Source organism: Schistocerca cancellata, chromosome 3, assembly GCF_023864275.1.
Source record: "Schistocerca cancellata isolate TAMUIC-IGC-003103 chromosome 3, iqSchCanc2.1, whole genome shotgun sequence".
Taxonomy (NCBI): domain Eukaryota; kingdom Metazoa; phylum Arthropoda; class Insecta; order Orthoptera; family Acrididae; genus Schistocerca; species Schistocerca cancellata.
The window spans coordinates 885,308,572-885,331,660 of record NC_064628.1 but is presented as its reverse complement, the minus strand read 5'-3'; the positions used below and the strand labels follow the sequence as shown (position 1 = coordinate 885,331,660).

At 43.9% G+C, this 23,089-nt stretch overlaps 1 protein-coding gene across 2 annotated transcripts in view; it reads left to right on the top strand.

Moving 5' to 3' along the window:
• The window catches only part of LOC126175954 (spindle assembly abnormal protein 6 homolog), a 144,287-nt gene that overhangs the window by 68,329 nt on the left and 52,869 nt on the right, over window positions 1-23,089 (top strand). For both annotated transcript variants that reach the window (XM_049923041.1, XM_049923040.1), the window contains exon 5: window positions 1,626-1,728. In XM_049923041.1, coding sequence (XP_049778998.1) covers window positions 1,626-1,728 — 103 coding nt within the window. The remainder of the gene's footprint in view (window positions 1-1,625; window positions 1,729-23,089) is intronic.

The following is a 23,089-nucleotide window of genomic DNA, read 5'->3' as shown; positions in this document are numbered from 1 at the left end:
AGCAGGAAGCATATCAAGACTGCTTCGGGAAGTGGAAATGGTGTTGGGAGACGTATATCAATTGTGGAGGAGAGTATTTCGAAGGAGATCATGCACAATAACTACAAGATCAAGTACAGAAAAATTCTGTGGCCCATTTTTTGAACAGACCTCATAGAAGTGGCACACATACAAAACTCACAAAAAATATGTTTTTTGCATTTAAAATCTGAGTGAAGCTAGACTTTAGAAGGGAGTTTTCAATTTAATCATAAGAATGATTTTTTTATTGTTTTTGATTTACTTTAAGCTGTTTGTGCACAATCAAAACAACCTTGGCAACATGATGCCAATGTTGTTTTGACTATGTTGCGGAATGTGTCTGGGAAGCTCTTAGATGTCATCCACATAGTTCTGATCTCTTCCCATGTGATTTATATATTTTTGGAGCCCTGAAGAAAGAGTTGTGGCTGTTGATTTGCTTCAGATGAAGAGATGCATGCCTGGGTGCAATCATAGTTTTGCAGGCAACTGCAAACATTTTTCCATGAAGGCATAGACAGTCTCATCTCATAGGGGGATAAATTGATTAACTGTTATGGTGATTACTTTTGAAATAACAAACAGTTTACTTTACAGTCTTGCCTTGGGTGTGGGAGTGTATGTTTGTGTGTGTTTGTGTATGTTTGAGTGTCTGTGTTGTTATTTGTTTTGAATGTGTGTTCTTTATCTAAAAAAAAGAGCTAGTGCTTGAAATCTAGTGTGAATGCTGTTTTCTGTTACGTGTTTCTAGGCTCCATGTATTGATCTGTTCTATGTGAGTGGTTGCCTTTCCCTTATTTTACGTATTGTTCCGTCTAGGAATTTCCATTATTGTTAAACAGTTTACTTACTTTTTTCCATCTTTCTCATTTTATTTGACTGCTTCTTGTACAAAAAAAATCCAGTCAAGCCACTCATAATGTCAAAAGTTCCATGTCAGTCTCTCTTCTGTATTTATTATGTACTGGTTTAAAAGTTATGAAAAAATTGGATTTTTAATTGTGATAAAGATTTTATGTCTCAATAAAATTTTCGTTGTTTCTACAAAGAAACACCCCCTGTTCACAGAATGAGATTTTCACTCTGCAGCGAAGTGTGCACTGATATGAAACTTCATGCCAGATTAAAACTGTGTGCCGGACCGAGACTCGAACTTGGGACCTTTGCCTTTTGGGGGCAAGTGCTCTCTACCAACTGAACTATCTAAGCATGACTCACAGCTTCAATTCTGCCAGTACCTCATAGGAGACGAGGTACTGGCAGAACTGAAGCTGTGAGGATGGGGTGTGAGTCATGCTTGGGTAGTTCAGTCAGTAGAGCACTTGCCCCCGAAAGGCAAAGGTCCCAAGTTTGAGTCTCGGTCTGGCATACAGTTTTAAGCTGCCAGGAAGTTTCACCCCCTGTTCATATTACTCATATAGTACAGTTTCATCTGTGCTTTATGCTTTATTTTCTAATAAATGTGTTTTCTGTACTAAATGGTGCTTTGAACTCTCACTCATATTAGGTACAGGTTTCTGGTCATCAGGTACTAATACTCATATAGAAACAATTTTGTCTGCAGATATCTTTGACCAAAATGTGTAGATTCTAGCTGGTTTCAGGACCTGGAACAAGAGACATTCATGTGGAAGCAGAAAATGGAAGTGACATGTCAGGAACATGCAAGACGTCTTGAAGAACAAAGGGTTGCACTGCAACAGAAGGGTAAAGTATTTACTAGGAAACTGTGGATGAAACATGTAAATTAATTTCATCTTATTGTATATTAAAACTTTCACTGTGTTGACAAAGATTAATTTATGCAGCAAGAAATAAATATTGCTATGTAATTTTATGACTGTTTTTTACGAAAATTTATATTGCATGGTTCATTGGCTGTTCAGATTTAAAAGTACACAAAATTTTACTGTACCATGTCCTGGTCATATATTCATCCAATCTGAACCTACTGTTTTCTTATTTCTTTCATCTACATCTATACTCTGTGAACCACCATGAGGTGCATGGCAGAGGGTACATCCCATTGTACTGTTATTAGGGTTTCTTCCTGTTTCATTCACATGTGGAGCATGGGAAGAATGATTGTTTTAATGCCCCTGTACATGCAATAATTATTCTAATCTTATCCTTACCATCCCTGTGTGAGCGACATGTAGGGGGTTGTAGTATATCCATAGAGTAATCGTTGAAAGCCGTTTCTTGAAACTTTGTTAATAGACTTTCTTGGGATAGTTTATGTCTGTCTGCAATAGTCTGCCATTTCAGTTCCTTCAGTATTTCTGTGACACTGTCCCATGGATTAAACAAACCTGTGACCATTTGTGCTGCCCTTCTCTGTATACTTTCAATATCCACTGGTACGGGTCCTACACACTTAAGCAGTATTCTAGGATGAGTCGCATGAGTAATTTGTAAGCAATCTCTTTAGTAGACGGATTGCACTTCCCCAGTAATCTACCAATAAACTGAAGTCTGCAACCTGCTTTACCCACGACTGAACCCATGTGTTCATTCCATTTCAAATCCCTACAGAGTGTTACACCCAGGTATTTGTATGAATTGGCCAAATCCAACAATGACTCCTGAATCCAACATGACTCATTGATATTATAGTCATAGGACTCTATGTTGTTTTGTTTTGTAAAGTGCATAGTTTTACATTTTTGAACATTTAGAGCAAGTTGCCAATCTCTGCACCATGTTGAAATAGTGTCAAGATCTGACTGAATATTTATGCTGCTTCTCTCAGATAGTACTTCATTATAGATGACTGCGTCATCTGCAAAAACCCTGATTTTGCTATTGATATCGTCTGTAAGGTCATTAATGTACAACATGAACAGCATGGGTCGCAAGACATTTCCCTGGGGCACACCTGAAGTTACTTCTACATCTAGGACTCAATCCAAGATAACATACTGTATCCTCCCTACCAAAAAGTCCTCAGTCCAATCACAAATTTCACTTGATACCCCGTATGATCGTACTTTTGACAATAACCGTCGGTGTGTTACTGAGCCAAATGCTTTTTGGAAATCAAGAAACACTACCATCCTTCTTGTAGACAGGTGCAACCTCTGTCTTTTTCCAAGAACTCGGCATGGTTTTTTGTTCAAGGGATCTGCGTTAGATTATAGTGAGGAGAGGGGCTAACTCAGAATCTGAATCTGACAGGGACTCCATCAGGGCCTGGACTTTGTTCAGTTTTAGCGATTCCAGCTGTTTCTCAACACCACTGATGCTAATACTTATTTCATTCACCTTTTCAGTGGTACAAGGATTAAATAGGGCCAAACACTTTTCATTTGGCATCTCTCTATCTACGGCCCTATGCTTTTGGTCCCTTAGAAATTCACACACACTAAAGATATATATCTTTCTGCTTGTTATAGTTGTCCTTTGTATTTTGGTAATCATTGTTGTCACAACCATGTCATGGTCACTGATACCAGTTTCAATGTGGACATGATCAAAGAGGTCAGTTCTTTTTGTGTCCATTAGATCCAGTATATTTCCATCATGAGTGGGGTTCCTGACTATCTGTTCTAAGCAGTTTTCAGAGGAGGCATTTAGTAAAGTTTCACAGGATGTCTTATTGCACCCACCACTAATGAAATTGTAATTTTCCCAATTAATTGTTGACTGATTAAAGTCTCCACTCATGATTATAATATGATTGGGGAACTTGCGTACAAGCCAATTGAGGTTTTCTCTGAAGTTTCCAGTTGCATCAGGAGAGGAGTCTGGTGGGTGATTTGGGCGTGTATGACCCCAGTTGTTTTTTGTGCCCTAAAGCAAAACAAAACGAAACAAAACTGGCGGGTGATTGAAGGATCCAATTATCATTTTATGCCCATCCCTGATACTGAGTCTTGCCCAAACAATCTCACATGCAGATTCAATTTCTATGGCAGATTTGAGTTTTTTGTCTACTGTCCCAAATACACCACATCCATGTGCCTGTCCTTTCAATATACACTTAAATTTTCCCCAAAAGTATTACTGCTATCAATTTCAGATTTCAACCAGCTTGCTCTACCTAGTATTACGTGAGCTTCACTGCTTTTTGTGAGCACTTCAAACTCCAGCACTTTGTTATGAACGCTTTGACAGTTTACCATTAGGATTTTATACTGTCACCTGTGGGAGGTATTTTTTTTTTTTTTTTCAATCTTACATCGATACTTCCCGGTTTCCTACAGCCATTGTTATTTGGATTGGATGGAGAGTCACCTAATCTAAAAAAAAACTCTTGTGTGCACCCCACACACAGTCAGCTACCTGAGTAGCAGCCTCTGATGTGAAATGCACACACCTGTTTCTTTATTTCAATAAGTATTCTCTCCATTTATTTAATCCCTGTTCTCCTGTCATCAAGTTAGTCCAGTTCTCTTCTTCAGCAGATTATAATTTCTCGTAATGTACTACCACTTGTCCTAGTTGCATAAAAATAAGTTGTCTGTCAATGTATGCAGTTCCATTCAAAATATGGAGGGCATTTAAAATATGCTACAGAATCTGACTCTTTTCCATTCATTTATTTTTTCATTTTTCCATTCATTCATCGCAGGATCAACCCTCACCAACATATGATATGTAACAGTAGTACAATGAGTATAAATAACTCAAAAGCTCAAAATATATATTCACACAGAATATATAAGCATGCTTTTATGAGTGGTTGGCCATGGTCTTGATGAAGGAACTATCCAAGTATTTGCCTGAAATGGTTTTTTTCCCCCACTAGTCTTCTGACTGGTTTGATGCCCATTAGGAACTCCCCTCCTGTGCCAACCTTTCCATCTCAGAGTAGCACTTGCAATGTATGTCCTCATTTATTTGCTGAATGAATACCAATTGCTGTCTTCCTTTACAATTTTAACCCTCTGCAGCTCCCTTGAATACCATGGAAGTTATTCCGTGATGTCTTAACAGATGTCCTATCATCTGTCCCTTCTTCTTGTCAGTGTTTTCTGTGTATTCCTTTCCTTGCTGATTCTGTGGAGAACCTCCTCATTCCTTACCTTATTAGTCCATTTAATTTTCAATATTCTTCTGTTGCGTCACATCTCATACGCTTTGATACTCTTCTGTTCCTGTTCTTGCACAGTCCGTGTTTCACTACTGTACGATGCTGTGTTCCAAACATACATTCTCAGAAATTTCTTCCTCAAGTAAGGCCTATTTTTTATATTAGTAGATTTCTGTTGGCCATGAATGCCCTTTTTGCCAGTGCTAGTCTGCTTTTTATGTTCTCCTTGCTCTGTCCCTCATGTGTTATTTTGCTGCCTAAGTACAGAATTCCTTAAGTTCATCTACTTTGTGATCACCAATCCCTGTGTTAAGTTTCTCACTGTTATCATTTCTCCTACTTCTCATTACTTTAGTATTTCTTGAATTTAGTCTTAATCCACATTCCATTCAGTACATCCTGTAAGTCCTCTTCACATTCACTGAGGACAGCAATATCATCAGCAAATATATCATTGATATCCTTTCAATTTGAATTGTAATTCCACTCTTGAACCTTTCTTTCATTTCCATCATTGCTTCTTTGATGTACAGATTGAACAGTAAGGATGAAAGACTACATCTCTGTCTTACACCCTTTTTAATCTGATAACTTTGTTCTTGGTCTTCCACTTTCATTGTTCCTTCTTGGTTCTAATGAATGTGGTGTATTATGTGTCTTTCCATACAGCTTACCCCTATTTTCCTCAGAATTTCCAACATCTTACACCATTTGACATTGTCGAACACTCTCTCCAGGTTGACGAACCCTGTGAACATGTCTTGATTTTTCCTTAGTCTTGCTTCCAGTATCATTCACAACGTCAGAAGTGCCTCTCTGGTGCCTTTACTTTCCTTAAGCCAAGCTGATTGTCATGTAGCAGATCCTCAATTTTCTTTTCAGTTCTTCTGAATATTACTCTTGTCGGCAACTTGGATACATTGGCTGTTAATATGATTGTGCGATAATTCTCACACTTGTTGGCTCTTGTAATTTTTGGAATTGTAGCAAAGAAGTTTTTCTGGAAGTCGGATGGTATATCACCAGTGTCATACATTCTGCACACCAACATGAATATTCATTTTGTTGCTACTTTCCCCAATGATTTTAGAAATTCCAATGGAATGTGAACTATCCCTTCTAGCTTACTTGATTTTAAATCTTCCAAAGGTATTTTAAATTTTGTATCTAATACTTCATCTCCTCTCTCTTCCCTATTGACTCCTGTTTCTTCCCCTATCACGTCATCAGACATGCCCTCAGCCCCTCAAAGAGACCTTTAGTGTACTCTCTCCACCTGTCTGCTCTCTCTTCTGCATTTAACAGTGGAATTCCCTTTGCATCCTTATTGTTACCACATTTGCTTTTAATTTCACCAAATGTTGTATTGACTTTCTGTATGCCAAGTCACTACTTCCGACAATCATTTCTTTTTCAGTTTGTTCACTTTTTTCATGGAGCCATTTCACCTTAGTTTACGTGCACTTCCTATTTATGTCATTCCTAAGTGACTTGTATTTCTGTATTCCTGAATTTCTCTGAACATTTTTGTACTTACTTCTTTCACTGATCACTTGAAGTATTTCTTCTGTAATCCATAGTTTCTTAGCAGTTACTTTCTTTGTATCTGTGTTTTTCTTTCCAACATCCGTGACTGCCCTATTTAGAGGTGTCTCTTCCTCTTCAACTGTACTGCCTACTGAACTATTAATTATTGTAGTATTATAGCCCGAAATAACTTCAGGAGCATCCCTTCAGTCCTAAATACTTCTGTATCCAATTTCTTTATGCAATGATTCTTCCCGTCTAATCTCTTAAACTCCAACCTACTCTTTATCATTATTAAATTATGATTTGAGCCTATATCTGCTCCTGGAAATATCTTACAATCCAGTATGTGACTTCGGAATCTCTGCCTGAGCATGATGTAGTCTAACTGAAATTTTTCCTTATTTTCTGGCCTTTTCCGAGCATACCTCCTCCTCTTGTGATTCTTGGAGTATTTGCTATTACTAGCTGAAATTTATTGCAGAACTCAATTAGTCGTTCTCCTCTCTCATTCCTAGTACCAAGCCCATATTATTCCATAATTTTTTCTTCCAATCCTTCCAACCTCCAATGAGTATTAGAGTTTCGTCTCTCTTTACGTACTGAATTACCCATTCAATATCCTCATATATTTTGTCTATGTCTTTATCTTCTGCTTGCGACATCAGCATGTATACTGGAACTATCATTTTCAGTGCTGGTTTGTTGTTGATTCTGATGAAAACAGCCCTGTCACTGAACCATTCTAGTAATCCACTTTCTCCTGTCCACAATGAATTCTACTCCTGTTACACTATTTTTTACCATTTTCTGTTGTTGTTAATATTACTCTATACTCATTTGACCAGAAATCCTTCTCTTCTTTTCATTTTTCATTGACTAATTTGGGGCTTAATGTTTCCCTTTTCGAATTTTCTAGCTTTCCTCCCCCCATTCAAACTTCTGACATTCCAGACCTCTTTGTTGGTTATTTAATCTTTTTCTCATTGTCACCTCCCTCTTGGCAATCCACTCCTGGAGATCCGAATGGGGGACTAGTCCAGAATCTTTTGCCAGTGGAGAGAACATCATGACAGATTTTCATTTACAGGTCACATGTCCTGTGGATACACATTTAATGTCTTTAATACAGTGGTTTTTGTTGCCTTCTGCATCCTCATGCTGTTGATCATTGCTGTGCAATAGAGTGCCCTGAACCTCTGTCTGCTCCTGTGCAATCTTTGACAAGACCAGTGGCAGAAGAGGGAGGCTACTTACGTCCACCATTGCTGATGATTTTTATCCAAAGTTTGAGCAGTGGCTGTTCTCAAACTCTGGACAGATGATGTTTTGATTACTAATCAAAGATGCTACACCTAGGCCATAGGCAATGGTTCAGGAAGGTCTAAATCGTGGTGGGTAGACGGAAGAAAATCCATCCACCCGAATACGAGGTCAGTGTCCTAACAACTGCACTGTCTCATGCCGTTGGTCCCTATTGTGTATTGTTCTTTGATTTACACTCAATTTTCTCCAGATTACTTATCATAAAAACTTAGCTTTGCTCTTCATCACCTTGCACAATAAGGATACCTGATGGTGACTCCTAGACCAGGCCCCTTGCATGAACTCTGGTCTTTTCAGAAACCTGACTCCAGGCTCATAAACATGCAACTATGCTCATTACATGTCTTCAAGTCCTCTCATCAGTCCACTTAAAAAAAAATGAGTCGACCTCCATAATGAATAAGATGTTGAACTAAGGAGAATGACATCTCATCACAACATGCATTTTATGTCTTCAATCAAATCTTCTCAGCTTACAAGCCATGTCAGAATGAATGAAACACTCAAGCCTTCAATAGCTATCTTTGCCACTGTCATCGGGAGTTAAAAATCACTGATTTCTGGGGCTGCACAGTATTCCATTTATAGAGATGTAATGGCAGCATCTGAAACCTTCCAGAGTGGGCCGGAGTGATGGGAGGCAAGATGAGGAGCTTCTGACAGCTCTGTCCACCACAGAACTGAGTGATGTCACATGGCATGATGGGCCTGCACCATGTTTAAAACTGATGCTCCCGCATCTCTGCAAGTGTCAAGCTTATGGCTTTGATTTAACTCTGTCCAACACTCATACCCCATGCCCTACTAAGTGTGTACCCCTAGTTTCTGTTAAAATTGTTCCTCTGTATTCTAATTTCAGCAAGTTTTTTGATCACATAATTCCAGTATGATGGTGTTTGAGCCAAAATTCTCATATTGTCCAATGCTTGTTTCCTAGGCAGTGTTCAGCCACTGCTGACCTCTTAATTTCCCTTTGTTTGACATGTCATGAATGCCCTGCACAATGCTCGTCAACATTGTGACCACTTTGACCTATGTAAATGCTGCCACATTCACAGGAGACACCATACATGTCAGGAACTCAAAAACGTACGTTGTCTTTAACAGGCCAGAACACTGGTCTCAGTCCATGTCTCTTCAGCATGTGTCCCATCTTGCTAATAGTTGTTTCACAGTGTGGAAGGAATGCAGCCAACTTGGCCTCTTGCTAGCTTGGGTCTTATGAACTGAGAAGATTTTATTGAAGCATTTGACACATGATTTTCTTGTAAAAGCAGTACATTTTGACCTGTATTGTAATGTGACAGTGTGTTGTAGCTATCTCCTTTCCTTATTAAAACTACTTTGAAACTTATAAGTAATTTTTAATTCAGTAGAATGCATCACTCACAAAGAATGCTTTAGCTACTTTTTTAAACAGACATATTTTAGTAATTTTTTGTTCATTGGACAGTTTATTACACAATTTCATTCCTTGATAGAAAAAATTGTTTTCAGTTTTTTTGCCGGTTTTTCCTTGGTGAATGCAAATCCAAACTGACTTCTGCCCCACGATTACATATAGAAATATTAGTGAAGCACTTAGTAATGTTTTCTATGATACACACAAGAGATTTTAAGTGATCTTTTACAGTGATCCACATTGCTACTTCCAGTTATTATTCTTATGATCCTTTTCTGCAGTTTAAAACTTGTGTCCATGTTTTGTACCTTTGATTCCCAGAAAAGAATCGCATCGATAAGAACTGAATACCGTGGGAATAATGTGTCACCACAAGACATTGGCAGTTATTATAAAACTCAAAGATCATAACATGGTGATGACACTGTTTTAGTCAGTATCTTTGACTGTTCAATCCATGTTAAATGAGTTCGGCCTAAGCCAGTAGGTGAGCGAATCGCTGCTGCCGCACGCACCACTACTAAGGCCAAAGGGGAGAGCTTGCGAAGACGTGTCTTGCTGTGTTAGTGGCAAATATAGCAAATTGTAGCTTTGTTATCACAATTGTCCTGTTTCTCCATGCCACACAGGGGCAAAAAAGTCTGGCAGAAGAAAGTCGACACCACGAAGGAGCCACTGGTCATGCAGCTCACCAAGAATGTTGATTGACCCCAGAAGAACTGTGAAGAAGAGTTGCAGCCTGTCCTCTTGACACAATGTCGAGCTGCTCTAGGCTTGAAATGATTTTCGAGTCTGTTGACTCAGGCTCACTGATCTGCATCCAAGCAGCGAGCATGACCAACCATGGAGCAATCAAGAGGACTGTGGCCGCCCATATCATCAATGCTCTACCGACGTGAGACAAGACAACCAAAGCACTCCTGAGAGAGCTGCCTTGGTGATGTGATGAAGCAGCAGTCCAGGAAGCATTGTTCCACACTGGGTTTGGTAATGCAGCTGTAAACTGCTTAACAGGACCAACAGGAGGAGATCACCACTATTTGCCACAGCGATGCAAATATGCAAGCGATGTCTTCTCTCTATGGAAGCTGCTGGGCTACCGTATGACAATGGAAGCTCTCCTGACCGGCATGGACCCTCAGACCCAGTGCTACAAGTGCCAGGGCAAAGACCACGTGCAAAGTACTGCTGTTTCACAGTGCACTGTGTAAAGTGCTCGGCGTGCATGACAGCCACACCTGCAGCTGTGGCAGAGAAGTTTTGCTGACCTGCACTCAGTGCAGGGAGCCACATGTTGCCAGCTGATGTGGCTGCCCAGCTTTCTCAAGCTACAGCCAGACTGATGGCAGTGCAGCAGCCACAGTGATGTAAAAGCAGAGAAGACGGCTACAATGCTGACTGACAAAGATCAGCCCAGCACACCAGAGGGACATTGCAGAAGCAACCCTTCCCGCCAACAATGGGGAAAACTGGCCGAAGGCAGTCGGTCGGGAAGCATTTCCCGTCCCTGAGAAGAAGATGAGCAACAACCCTGTCAAGTGACAGAGAGGGCCACGTTTGCAGCTGCCCTGGCTGCTGAGGAAGAGAAGGCCTTGAGACGACTGCATGCAGTGCTCGCACAAGGCCTCAGATGGGCCGCAGGGGTGCCAACCCCAATGCCCGCTCTGCACCATCGCAGAAGGCCATCACCAAGAAGATGACAGTTGTAAGGGTGCCTGCCCCTCCGACTGCTCCAGCAGCTCAACAGGAGAAAGATGCCATGAAGACATTCGTCGCCTCATCAGCTATGCTGTGCAAGTCTCTGGGCTGAACTGTGCCAAGGAAGAGAAGAAAAGAAAGACTCATCACGAAAGCATGAGAAGCTGGCATGCAGCTCACCAAATAGGACGCAACACAGCTATCCTACCAGGCAGCCCTGCTTGAAGACCATCTTCAGAAAAACTGCACCATGCAGTAACGGAAGAGGCTGAACAACAGCGAGCTGCCCTGGCTAAAGCTGACGTGGCACAGCTGAAGAGCTCACAGCAACACTGCACTGATACACAGGACCAATCTTACTATGATGAACACTAGCTCTGACATGGTATTGAGATGCATGATACCCACCACTAACATAACCTACTCTTGCATGATCAGTCACCCTCTTACAACCCATCCAGACTTTCGCAGAGGTCTTTTTCCCCTTTGTGCTTGCCTTGGCACTTTTTTCCCTCTGACCTTAAAAACCTCTACTCTTCATCACTTTTCGACCAGTTCTATCACCTTGATGGGGCTGTGTCTGTGGGTAACCCTACCCAGGTATATGGACAACATGGCCCCGCATCTCATGAACTCCTCGATTTGTAAACAGTACAGAGGTGACAGTAGACCTATTGAGATGATCACCACATTGGTGTGGGTGTTGAGAGGCTCCACCATTAAAAAAAATTCATGTTAAGTGACAGTATTCATTCCTAAAACTTTGTGTTTGTTACAAAATTTATAGGTGTGTGGTGTATCTTAATACAAAAAAATTTTGTCGCTCTTTATGCTGAAGTGCATACTGTTTGTTTTCTATAAGTTCAGTGGTAATTTATTAGAAACTGTCAAATCATAAACATCCTTGATGGTTTCATTTGCTTTCTCTAACAGCAGTTATAGTGTTTTATCATGACTGTGCTGTTGCTATCATTAAGGACCGAATTGGACCCAATGCACTATCCTGAGAAACGCCTATGTTTACATATTTCTTGTCAGACGATTGTTTTACTCCAAATTCTTCATCAGCAGATGTGTAAACTATTTCTACCTTTTCTCCTGTTTTCCAGGTAAGACTGGAAACCCTCATTCACTATTCCTCTTACATCTATAACTTCTAGCTTGTTTAGCAGTATTTTATGGTTAGCAGTGTCAAAAGGTTGTGGGCAAAGCTAAGAATATTCCAGTAACAAAACCATTCTTGTCAAGCACTTCAATTATCACTTCCGTAAACTCGGTAATGACCAATTTTGCACTTTTCTCACTTCAGAAACCAAATTGTGCTTCATTAAAAGATTTATTTATTCATATAACTCATTAGTATACATTTCGTGATTAATTCAGTTATTTTTGAGAATGAAGACAGTAGTGAAACTGGCCTGTAGTTTTCAATATTCTCCACGTTACCTGTCTTTGGTAAGGGCAAAACTCGTGTGCGGTTTAGGTACCCTGGAAAAATACCTGAACTAAAGGACCCATTTATGTTTGTTAATAGGGCCTTTATGCTGTCTATGCATGCTTTCAGAACAGAGACTGGAACTTCATCTTGGCTGCTGAGTTCATATTTTTTAATTCCTGTATTGTCTTCCAGACTTCAAGCTCTGTTGTGGGAAACATCACTGTCTTGGTGTGTAAGTTTTGTTGCAAGTTCTCCATAATACTAGATAAATGGTTGTTTACATAAGTAACAATCTCTGATTTGTGTGTTTTTGTACTTGTGTCTGTTTGTGAATCATCATGGAAGTTAGTAATTATTAACATATGGGCAAATGGCATTTAACTGGATTAAAATTATTTTTATCTTAGAGTAGCAAACTGTGTTAGTCATTGATAAAACGTGTTATTAGTTGAACAGAAACCTGAAAATTCATGGTATCCCAGTATTGTAGTATCAGGGCTTGTTTTAGATAAAGGGAGAACAACAAGAAAAACACATCAAGTGCTAAAAAGATATGGATAAGTGATTTTCAACCATGTCAAAAGGCACATAAGTGATAAAGACTGAACAAAAATTGAACAGTGTGGTTCAATATCAGGATTAGGATTTCCCAAAACAGGAAGTTTAAGTAGCAGTTATGATTTTGCAATGGTAATGACAAACAGTTTTAGAAAATCATAAACAGTTAATCTACTAAATTCATATTATTGCTTTAAGCAATAAATAGTAAACTTCCTTGTTTCTCAAATCCAAACCTTCAGATGTCAGACACTCAGATGTATACCAAATGTTGTATGTTGATAGAATATCAACCACAACTCTGATTTAGTTAATACTATGTGCTGTCGTTAAGCAGAACGGGCATAAATGTTAATTAAAGGTAACACCAGAACTACTAGAACACAGGAAAAGCTATCTGTGAGCAATTGATACTGTGGGTTCTGTAGGTAATCTGTTAGAGTGATAGGTCATCATTCTAAGGGTTCTGGGGCACTTGACCCACTTCTACCGAAACTGGCAGCCAGCCTAAATAGTTAGCAAATTTGAACACAAACAGATGCATGGCCTGTGCCAGTGAAGTGGGAATTTTTGTCAACAATGAGAAGGACATTGACGAAATAGAGCCAATCATAAGAACTTTCCAAAACACATCAGGAGCATGGGTGAATCCCAGGAAAACAGTGCTGCTTACCATTGGCAAAGGAAGTGTGACAACCAGCAGGCACGGCATAGAAATACAAAAATGTCTACTAAAGGTTGTGGCACAAAGCTGACGAACAATACTACATACAATAAGAGGGCTTTTCAGGACTCATGTGAATTGATATCTAACACTGGGACAAAGAGTCGAACTCGTCAACACACCAATCATGTTGGAAGCCTGGTATGTGGCACAGATACTATGCACACCACACCAACAGAAACTGCATGAGTTATACAAGGGGGTGTCTATTACCTGTTGTGGAGATGGGAGATATTCAGTGTCACAGGCAATGTGCTCATTGAGAAAGGAGGAAGGAGGGCTGGGATTGGTTGATTTGAAGATGAACTGTGCTGCGGTATTGCTGGACAGAGCAATCCAAGTAGAGAACAAGAATGGAGACAGCATCACAGCCTGCCTAATAAATACCTACAAGCCATGGTCAGAGGAAGTGCCGGTAGATACCAGCCATATCTCCTTCAAGAAACAACACATAAGGTAACTGACACCCAACAAGAGCTACGCACTCCACACTGTGGCTAATCCACCACTATGGACAGTGAAACACATCTGTGGTGCACTAAGAGGGCAAACGAGCAAAACAAGAATCGAGACAAAATTTCCAGAGCATGATTGGCAGGTAGTCTGGAACTCAAAACGAGCAATACCGGGGCAGGCCAGATCTACATGGTACGAGGTTGTCCTCACCATACCAACAAACAAGAGGCTGGCTTTAATCCATATAAAAGCAATGCTGAACTGCAAAATTTGCAATGAAAAGGATACCACAGAATGCCAGTTCCTATGCAGTGCAAGCAGTAATGTATGGGTGACATGCAAAAAAAATGGTAGCCCACATAAACAAGAGCAATCCACACAATGTACAAATCATGGCAATCATGGTTCATGATGTGAAACCATTCCCCAGACCGAAACACATGGCCACAATGTGGATACACATGCAGTCATCACCAAAAAACAATCAGACAGTGTGCAATTCCTAGTGGACTTATGGGAAGAACACAAGAAGGAAAAACTACGTGCCAAATGCCGTGAGACTTTCCAAAACTTTGTAGGTATCCTGCGACTGTTGCTTTCAGGGCTGCCCTGTCTGCTGCCACGTGACATGCCCGCCACTGCCTGCCCTCACAACCCTCATGCCTCGTCACTGCCACCAATGCTCCCCCCCCCCCCCCCCCCCCCCCACACACACACACACAATCATCAAGAATTGATATGTGTGTCCCAAAGTGCAAAAAGTGACAGTGAAAAGTGCTTTCTTTTCTTAAAGTTCTCACATGTAAAGTTTTCTTATAGTATCATCATAATCATTGTTGAGTGTGTTTTATTTCCCTTGTGTGCAAATAATATGTGTGCCAAACAGGGAGTACCACAATATCTTTACAGCTTAGCAGTGAAATCAGCTAGTCTTTGCATGTTTAAATAAGTCCTCTCCTTCACCATGACTGTCCCCCTCTCTCTCCTTTCAGTCTCTCTTACTCTCAGTACCCATCTTTATCAAATCTGATTTATATTTGCTATTCCATTGCTTCTAAGTGTTTGTTTCTCACTTGATCTGTCTAAATTTAACGGGGTCTGTTTCTTGACACAATGTAACTAATTTCTTCCTTCCCATTGCTTAGACATAATATTTAAATAGTTAAAATACCACATCATTTTAAATGCCGAAACAGTTCTTAACATATAGTGAAAACCAGGAAATATCCTTCATTGATGTAAAAGAAAGAACAAGAATTGTTAGCTGCTCCCTCTTCCATTTATGCAGGCCTCAAAATAGAATCCCCCTGCGGGTTCGGGGGTTAGAATAAGCCCGCGGTATTCCTGCCTGTCGTAAGAGGCGACTAAAAGGAACCTCACATGTTTCGGCCTTATGTGATGGTCCCCTCTCGGGTTTGACCTCCATCTTTCTAAATTATTCCGAAGAGCGAGCCAATTGGGGAAGGGCGCCTTACGTGGTGCACTGTATCCGTCGTTGCAATGGTGTCCCGCTCGTTTTCCATCTCTTGGGCGAGGATACGTCCCTGGGTGCAATTCCCACGCTGCACTCTGCAGTGTTTCTTTTAACTGCGACGACGACCTTGGACAGTTTTGCACCTAAGATCCAGCATGGTAGCCAGTCCGTTGTGGTGGGGCCGCCATGTACCCTCTTGGTTGTAGCCCCCTGACAACACAGGGATCACTCTACCGATGCCTGCGCCGTTAACTCCCCACGTATGCCAAGGAGTAGATGCTCGTCTCCCTGGGGCATCAGGACTCCCGGCAATGGACATCCTGCCAGGTGGCTATTGCTGCGGCTGGGTGGCACCCGTGGGGAGGGCCCTTGGTTGGAGTAGGTGGCATCAGGGCGGATGACCCGCAATGAAGCGTGGTACATCATCTCTCGCTGGCGGCCAGCCGCCAGCAATCTCTAAGCGTTCTCGGGCTCAATTTAATGCTGAAAAGTACAATCCGAAAACGTTCCCCTCTCTGGCCACGCCGTGGGAGGAGCGTAAGTCTCAGGATGGAGGTAATAGTTATTCGCCCCAATTCTTAGTTTGTACGAGAGCTGATGGGGAGTCTTTTCTCTCCACAAAGCCTCAGTTCTTCGTCGAGCATTTAGAGAACAAGTTTGGGGAGGTGGAGGGCTTGTCAAAAATGGGTTCTGGATCGGTCCTGATCCAAACGGCATCCTCTGCCCAGTCACGACGGTTGCTTGCTTGTGACAAGTTGGGGGATGTTGCTGTTACGATCACGCCGCATAAGAGTTTAAATATGGTTCAGGGAGTTATTTACCATAAGGACCTTCTTTTGCTGTCTGATGACGAGCTGCGCGCCAACTTAGAGCGCAGGGGTGTACATTTCGTCCGGCGCGTTCATCAGGGTCCGAAGGAAAATCAGATAGCTACCGGTGCCTTCATCTTGGCCTTCAAGGGTGATACGTTACCGGAAAAGGTCAAGGTGATGGTCTACCGATGTGACGTCAGGCCCTATATTCCTCCCCCGATGCGGTGCTTCAAGTGCTGGAAGTTCGGCCATATGTCTTCCCGCTGCACTTCCAGCCTCACATGTCGAGATTGCGGACGCCCGTCTCATCCCGATACTCCATGTGCCCCGCCTCCCATCTGTGTCAACTGCGGGGAGCACCATTCACCTTGCTCGCCTGACTGCAAAGTATTTCAGAAAGAGCGCAAAATTATGGAATATAAGACCCTGGACCGGCTGACCTATACTGAGGCCAAAAGGAAATATGACAGACTCCATCCTGTGAGAATGACATCTTCTTATGCAGCTGCTACGACAACTGTGCTAGCCCCATCAGTTTCGAGACTTACAGCCAGCTCGATAAGCAGTAAGACTCCTCCTGCCCCCTTGCCTGTGGGGGGCTCTACCCAACCAGTTGCTCCTGCACCACCTACCTCAGGAGCAACCTCCTCCCACCCGTCGGGGACGTCCGTCCCCGCTTCTCAGCCGGAGAAGCGTCTAACTTCTTCGGCTACTCTCGCCCGTAAGAGTTCCGTTGGGACCCTCCCTTCCCAGGGTTCCACCAGCGGGAAGGATGACGGCCGCCAGTGGCATAAGTCCTCACCAGCGGCCGGGCGTAGGGCTTCACGATCCTCCTCTGTCCCGGAGACTGAATCGGTGAAGCCTTCCCAGCCGGTGCAACCCAAGGTTCAGCGAGAGAAGTCCAAGAGAAAGACCTCTAAGGCCAAAGACCTTGCGGTGGCACCAAACCCACTGCACCTTTCGCGCTCTGCGTCTGAGGATGAAGTCGAGATTCTAGCGTCCGCTGAGGACCTTGATCTCGCTGGTCCCTCAGACGCCATGGATGCCTCTCGTACGGGTACTGAATCGGTGGCAGTGAGTGAACAAGCGGCGTAAATTGCCTTCCCAGTCCTTTCACGCCTTTCTCAGCCATGGACAATATCATCCTCCAGTGGAACTGCGGCGGTTTTTTCCACCATCTAGCTGAGCTCCAACAACTTATCAGCCTTCACCCTTTCTTCTGCATTGCTCTTCAGGAAACTTGGTTTCCAGCAATGCGAACCCCCGCCCTCCGTGGCTATCGGGGTTATTATAAGAACCGGGCAGCATATGAAAGGGTGTCGGGTGGCATCTGCCTCTATGTCCTTCACACTCTGCACAGCGAGTCTGTCCCTCTCCACACACCTTTAGAGGCTGTCGCTGTTCGGGTGTGGACGCCACAGGCTGTTACCGTCTGCAGTCTTTACCTTCCACCGGATGGTGATGTCTCGCAGCATGTCCTGGCTGCGCTGATAGCCCAATTGCCGCCACCTTTCTTGCTATTGGGCGACTTCAACGCCTATAACCCTCTGTGGGGTGGGTCAGTGGCAACAGGTCGAGGCGCCATCGTTGAGCATTTATTGTCGCAGCTCGATCTCTCGATTTTAAATGATGGTGCCTTCACACACTTCAGTGTGGCGCATGGCACATACTCCGCCATTGACCTTTCAATATGTAGCCCTAGCCTCTTACCGTCTGTCCAATGGAGTGTGCATGATGACCTGTGTGGTAGTGACCACTTTCCGATCTTTCTGTCACTACCACAGCGTCACTCTTCTGGGCGCCCTAGCAGATGGGCTATGTATAAGGCTGACTGGGACTTGTTCTCCTCCACTGCCGCTCTTGAGTCTCTCTCTAATGACGACATTGATGCGGTGGTTCAATCCGTCACCACCGGCATCGTTACTGCCGCCGAATCTGCCATTCCCCGTTCTTCTGGGTCCCCTCGGCAGAAGGCTGTGCCTTGGTGGTCGCCTGAGATCGCTGAAGCGATTAAAGATCGCCGGCGGGCGCTCCAGCATCACAAGCGACATCCCTCCTTAGACCACCTTATCGCCTTCAAACGGCTGCGTGCACGGGCCCGCCTCCTTATCCGCCAAGGCAAGAAGGAGTGCTGGGAGCGGTATGTGTCCACCGTTGGCCTCCATGTCACTCCTTAGCAGGTCTGGGCCAAGATTCGACGCGTCTACGGCTATCGGACCCCTGCCAGCGTCCCTGCGCTCTCACTGAATGGAGCAGTTTGTACTGACTCCGACGTCATTGCCAATCGCTTAGCAGAGCATTTTGCTATGAGTTCCGCTTCTGTGAATTACCCCCAGGCCTTCCGCTCCATTAAAGAGCGGATGGAACGTCGGAGCGTTTTGTTTCGCACCAACCACCCAGAATCTTACAATGCTCCATTCAGTGAGTGGGAATTTCGCAGTGCCCTAGCTGCTTGCCCTGACACCGCTCCTGGGCCAGATGGCATCCACTGTCAGATGCTGAAACACCTTTCAGTGGACTGCCAGCGGCGCCTTCTCGATCTTTACAACCGTCTTTGGGTCGAGGGGGTGTTTCCGTCACAATGGCGGGAAGGCATTGTCATCCCCATTTTGAAACCTGGAAAGACCCCTCTGGAGGTGGACAGCTACTGTCCCATTAGCCTCACCAATGTTCTTTGTAAGTTTCTCGAACGGATGGTGAGCCGGCGCTTAAATTGGGTACTGGAGTCTTGGGGCCTTCTGGCTCCGTCTCAGGGTGGGTTCCGGAAAGGCCGCTCCGCCGCCGACAATCTGGTGAGCCTGGAGTCGGCCATCCGTACTGCCTTTGCCCGCCATCAGCACCTGGTCGCTGTCTTTTTCGACATGCAGAAGGCGTACGATACGACATGGCGTCATCACATCCTTTCTACGCTTCATGGATGGGGTCTTCGGGGCCCTCTGCCGATCTTTATCCGCAATTTCCTGTCGTATCGTACCTTCCGCGTGCAAGTCGCAGCCTCCTATAGTTCCACCCACGTCCAGGAGAACGGTGTGCCACAGGGTTCTGTTTTAAGTGTCTGCCTGTTTTTAATAGCCATTAACGGGCTCACTGCAGCCGTGGGAAATTCTGTCTCTGCTTCCCTGTATGCTGACGACTTCTGCCTTTATTACAGCTCTACTGGCATTGCAGCTGTTGAACGTCAGCTACAGGGTGCTATCCGTAAGGCGCAGTCTTGGGCTGTAGCGCATGGGTTTCAGTTTTCGGCAGCCAAGACCCGCGTTATGCATTTCTGCCGGCGCCGAACAGTCCATCCTGAGCCGCGGCTTTATCTTGCCGACGAACTCCTTGCTGTGGTGGAGACCCACAGGTTTTTGGGGGTGGTTTTCGATGCCCGGTTGACTTGGCTGCCTCATATCCGGCAGCTTAAACAGACGTGTTGGCGGCATCTAAACGCTCTGAGATGCTTGAGCCACACCCGCTGGGGCGCCGACCGCTCTACCCTGTTGCGGCTCTACCAGGCGTTAATCCAGTCCCGTCTGGATTATGGGAGCCTGGCTTATGGCTCAGCATCCCCATCTGCGTTACGGGTGCTGGACCCAATTCTCCACAGCGGGATACGCCTTGCCATTGGTGCTTTCCGCACCAGCCCTGTGGACAGCGTACTAGTGGAGGCAGGTGTACCTCCACTGCGGTTCCGGCGCCAACGTTTGCTGGCCGCTTATGCTGCCCATGTTATAAGCTTGCCCGGGCATCCAAATTATCGTGTCCTGTTCCCGCAGTCAGTCGTCCATCTGCCAGACCGTCGGCCCCGGTCGGGTTGTCCGTTTGCCGTACGCGTCCAGGAGCTTCTCTGCGGGCTTGGGTTTTTCCCTGTTCCACCTCCTTTCTGGGTACCTCTGCGTACACCCCCGTGGTGTGTTCCTCGCCCTTGCCTTCGGCTCGACTTGGCACAGGGCTCGAAGGACTCGGTCCCTCCAGAGGCCTTCCGCCGCCGCTTTTATTCCATCCTGGCCACGTATCAGGGCTCTGGAATTGTTTACACCGACGGTTCGATGGTTGCTGGTCGTGTCGGGTATGCGCTAACTCTAGGGGACCATTCCGAACAACGGTCCTTGGCGGCTGGCTGCAGCGTTTACACTGCTGAGCTAGTCGCCATCTTTCGAGCCCTAGAGTATATCCGCTCCTGCTCAGGTGAGTCCTTCGTTATCTGTAGTGATTCCCTGAGCGGTTTACGAGCTCTCGACCAGTGTTTACCTCGTTCTCGTCTGGTGATGGCTATCCATGAGTCCCTGCATACTCTTGCGCGTTGCGGCCGCTCTGTGGTCTTTGTGTGGACCCCCGGTCATGTCGGTATCCCGGGCAATGAACATGTTGACCGCCTGGCGAAAGAGGCCACGAGTAAACCATCTCTGGATGTTGGCCTCCCAGAGGCTGATTTGCGGGCAGTCCTCCGCCGAAAAGTTTTTGCGCTCTGGGACGCTGAATGGCGCGATCGGATTACACCCAATAAACTCCGTGCCATTAAGGAGACGACAACTGTGTGGCGGTCCTCCATGCGAGCCAACCGCAGGGACTCAGTCGTCCTTTGTCGGCTCCGCATTGGCCACTCCCGGCTAACACACAGTTATTTACTGCGCCGGGAGGACCCTCCTGTATGTCTCTGCGGGGCGGCTTTGACGGTGGCCCACATTCTGTTGGCCTGTCCCCTTTTAGCTGTGGTCAGGCAGACATTTGCGCTGCCTGATACACTCCCTGCCGTTTTATCTGATGACCCTGTTATGGCTGCCTTAGTTTTAAGTTTTATTAGGGCAGGGAGTTTTTATTCTTTCATCTGAGTGTTTCTGTTTTATTTTATTTTTTGTGTTGATTCTGGCCTTTGGCCTATGATTTTAAACTGATCTTTTAATGTGTTTCTAAGTGGTTGGCTTTTCCTTTTTTATTTCTATGGTCGGCCAACCACTGTCACACCCTGTGTGGTTTTAGTTCGTTTTGTCTTGTCCTTGTCTCAGTTTCTCTTGTTCTGTATCGTCTGTGATCTATTCTGTTCCTCATTTTTATTCTCTGTGGGTGTTCTTTGTATTTGGAGAAAGGGACCGATGACCGTAGCAGTCTGGTCCCTTTCATCCCCCAAACCAACCAACCAATCAAAATAGAAATCATACACAACATAAAATATCACTGTGACCAAACTAGTAATAAGTGAAAAGACATTACTATTATAATTATTATTCCACTTTTTTGTGTAATTTAGCTCCTTATTGCATTCAATGTTTTCTGATTTCCTACTGTTTAAATGTATAAATGTAGTGCATCTGTTTTCACAAAAAACTAAATTAATGTACTAAATGGCATAGGCAAGCATTAACAAATTCAGTTTGGAAGGCACTCACAAGATACCCATGAAAACAAAAAATTGTCGTACTGAAAAGTGTTAGATGTAAAGAGTTTTGTTAAACATAATTCTTCATCTTGTAAATGAAAGTGTATACATGTTAAAAAAAAGAAAAAAAATGGTTCAAATCCCGATTATGCATGAAAGTGTTATATGGGACAACATGTTTATCAAATGCAAAAGGGCTGTTTTGAGTTTACAACAATATCACTGTATTCTCTGGAAGTAGTTGGTAAGCACTCACGTGATTTACCAACTGACCTGCCTACACTGTGAAGCTTTCTATGTGGGAATGACCAGCAACAAACTGTCCATTCGTATGAATAGACACAGGTAGACAGTGTTTGTTGGTAATGAGGATCACCCTGTGGCTAAACATGCCTTGGTGCATGGCCAGCACATCTTGGCACAGTGTTACACCGTCCGGGTTATCTGGATACTTCCCACTAACACCAACCTGTCAGAACTCCGGAGATGGGAACTTGCCCTTCAGCATATCCTCTGTTCTCGCTATGCGCCAGGCCTCAATCTCCGCTAATTTCTAATTTCAATTTGCCGCCGCTCGTACCTCACATGTCTTTCAACAACATCTTTGCCTCTGTACTTCTGCCTCGACTGACATCTCTGCCCAAACTCTTTGCCTTTACAAATGTCTGCTTGTGTCTGTGTATATGCGGATGGATATGTGTGTGTGTACGGGTGTATACCTGTCCTTTTTTACCCCTAAGGTAAGTCTTTCCGCTCCCGGGATTGGAATGACTCCTTACCCTCTCCCTTAAAACCCAAATTCTTTCGTCTTTCCCTCTCCTTCCCTCTTTCCTGATGAGGCAACCATTGGTTGCGAAAGCTTGAATTTTGTGTGTATGTTTGTGTTTGTTTGTGTGTCTATCTACCTACCAGCGCTTTTGTTTGGTAAGTCTCATCATCTTTCTTTTTAGATATATAAATATAATAGAGGGAAACATTTCACGTGGGAAAAATATATCTAAAAAGAAAGATGATGAGACTTACCAAACAAAAGCGCTGGTAGGTCGATAGACACACAAACAAACACAAACATACACACAAAATTCAAGCTTTCGCAACCAACGATTGCCTCATCAGGAAAGAGGGAAGAAGAGGGAAAGACGAAAGAATTTGGGTTTTAAGGGAGAAGGTAAGGAGTCATTCCAATCCCGGGAGCGGAAAGACTTACCTTAGGGGTAAAAAAGGACAGGTATACACTCGTACACACACACATATCCATC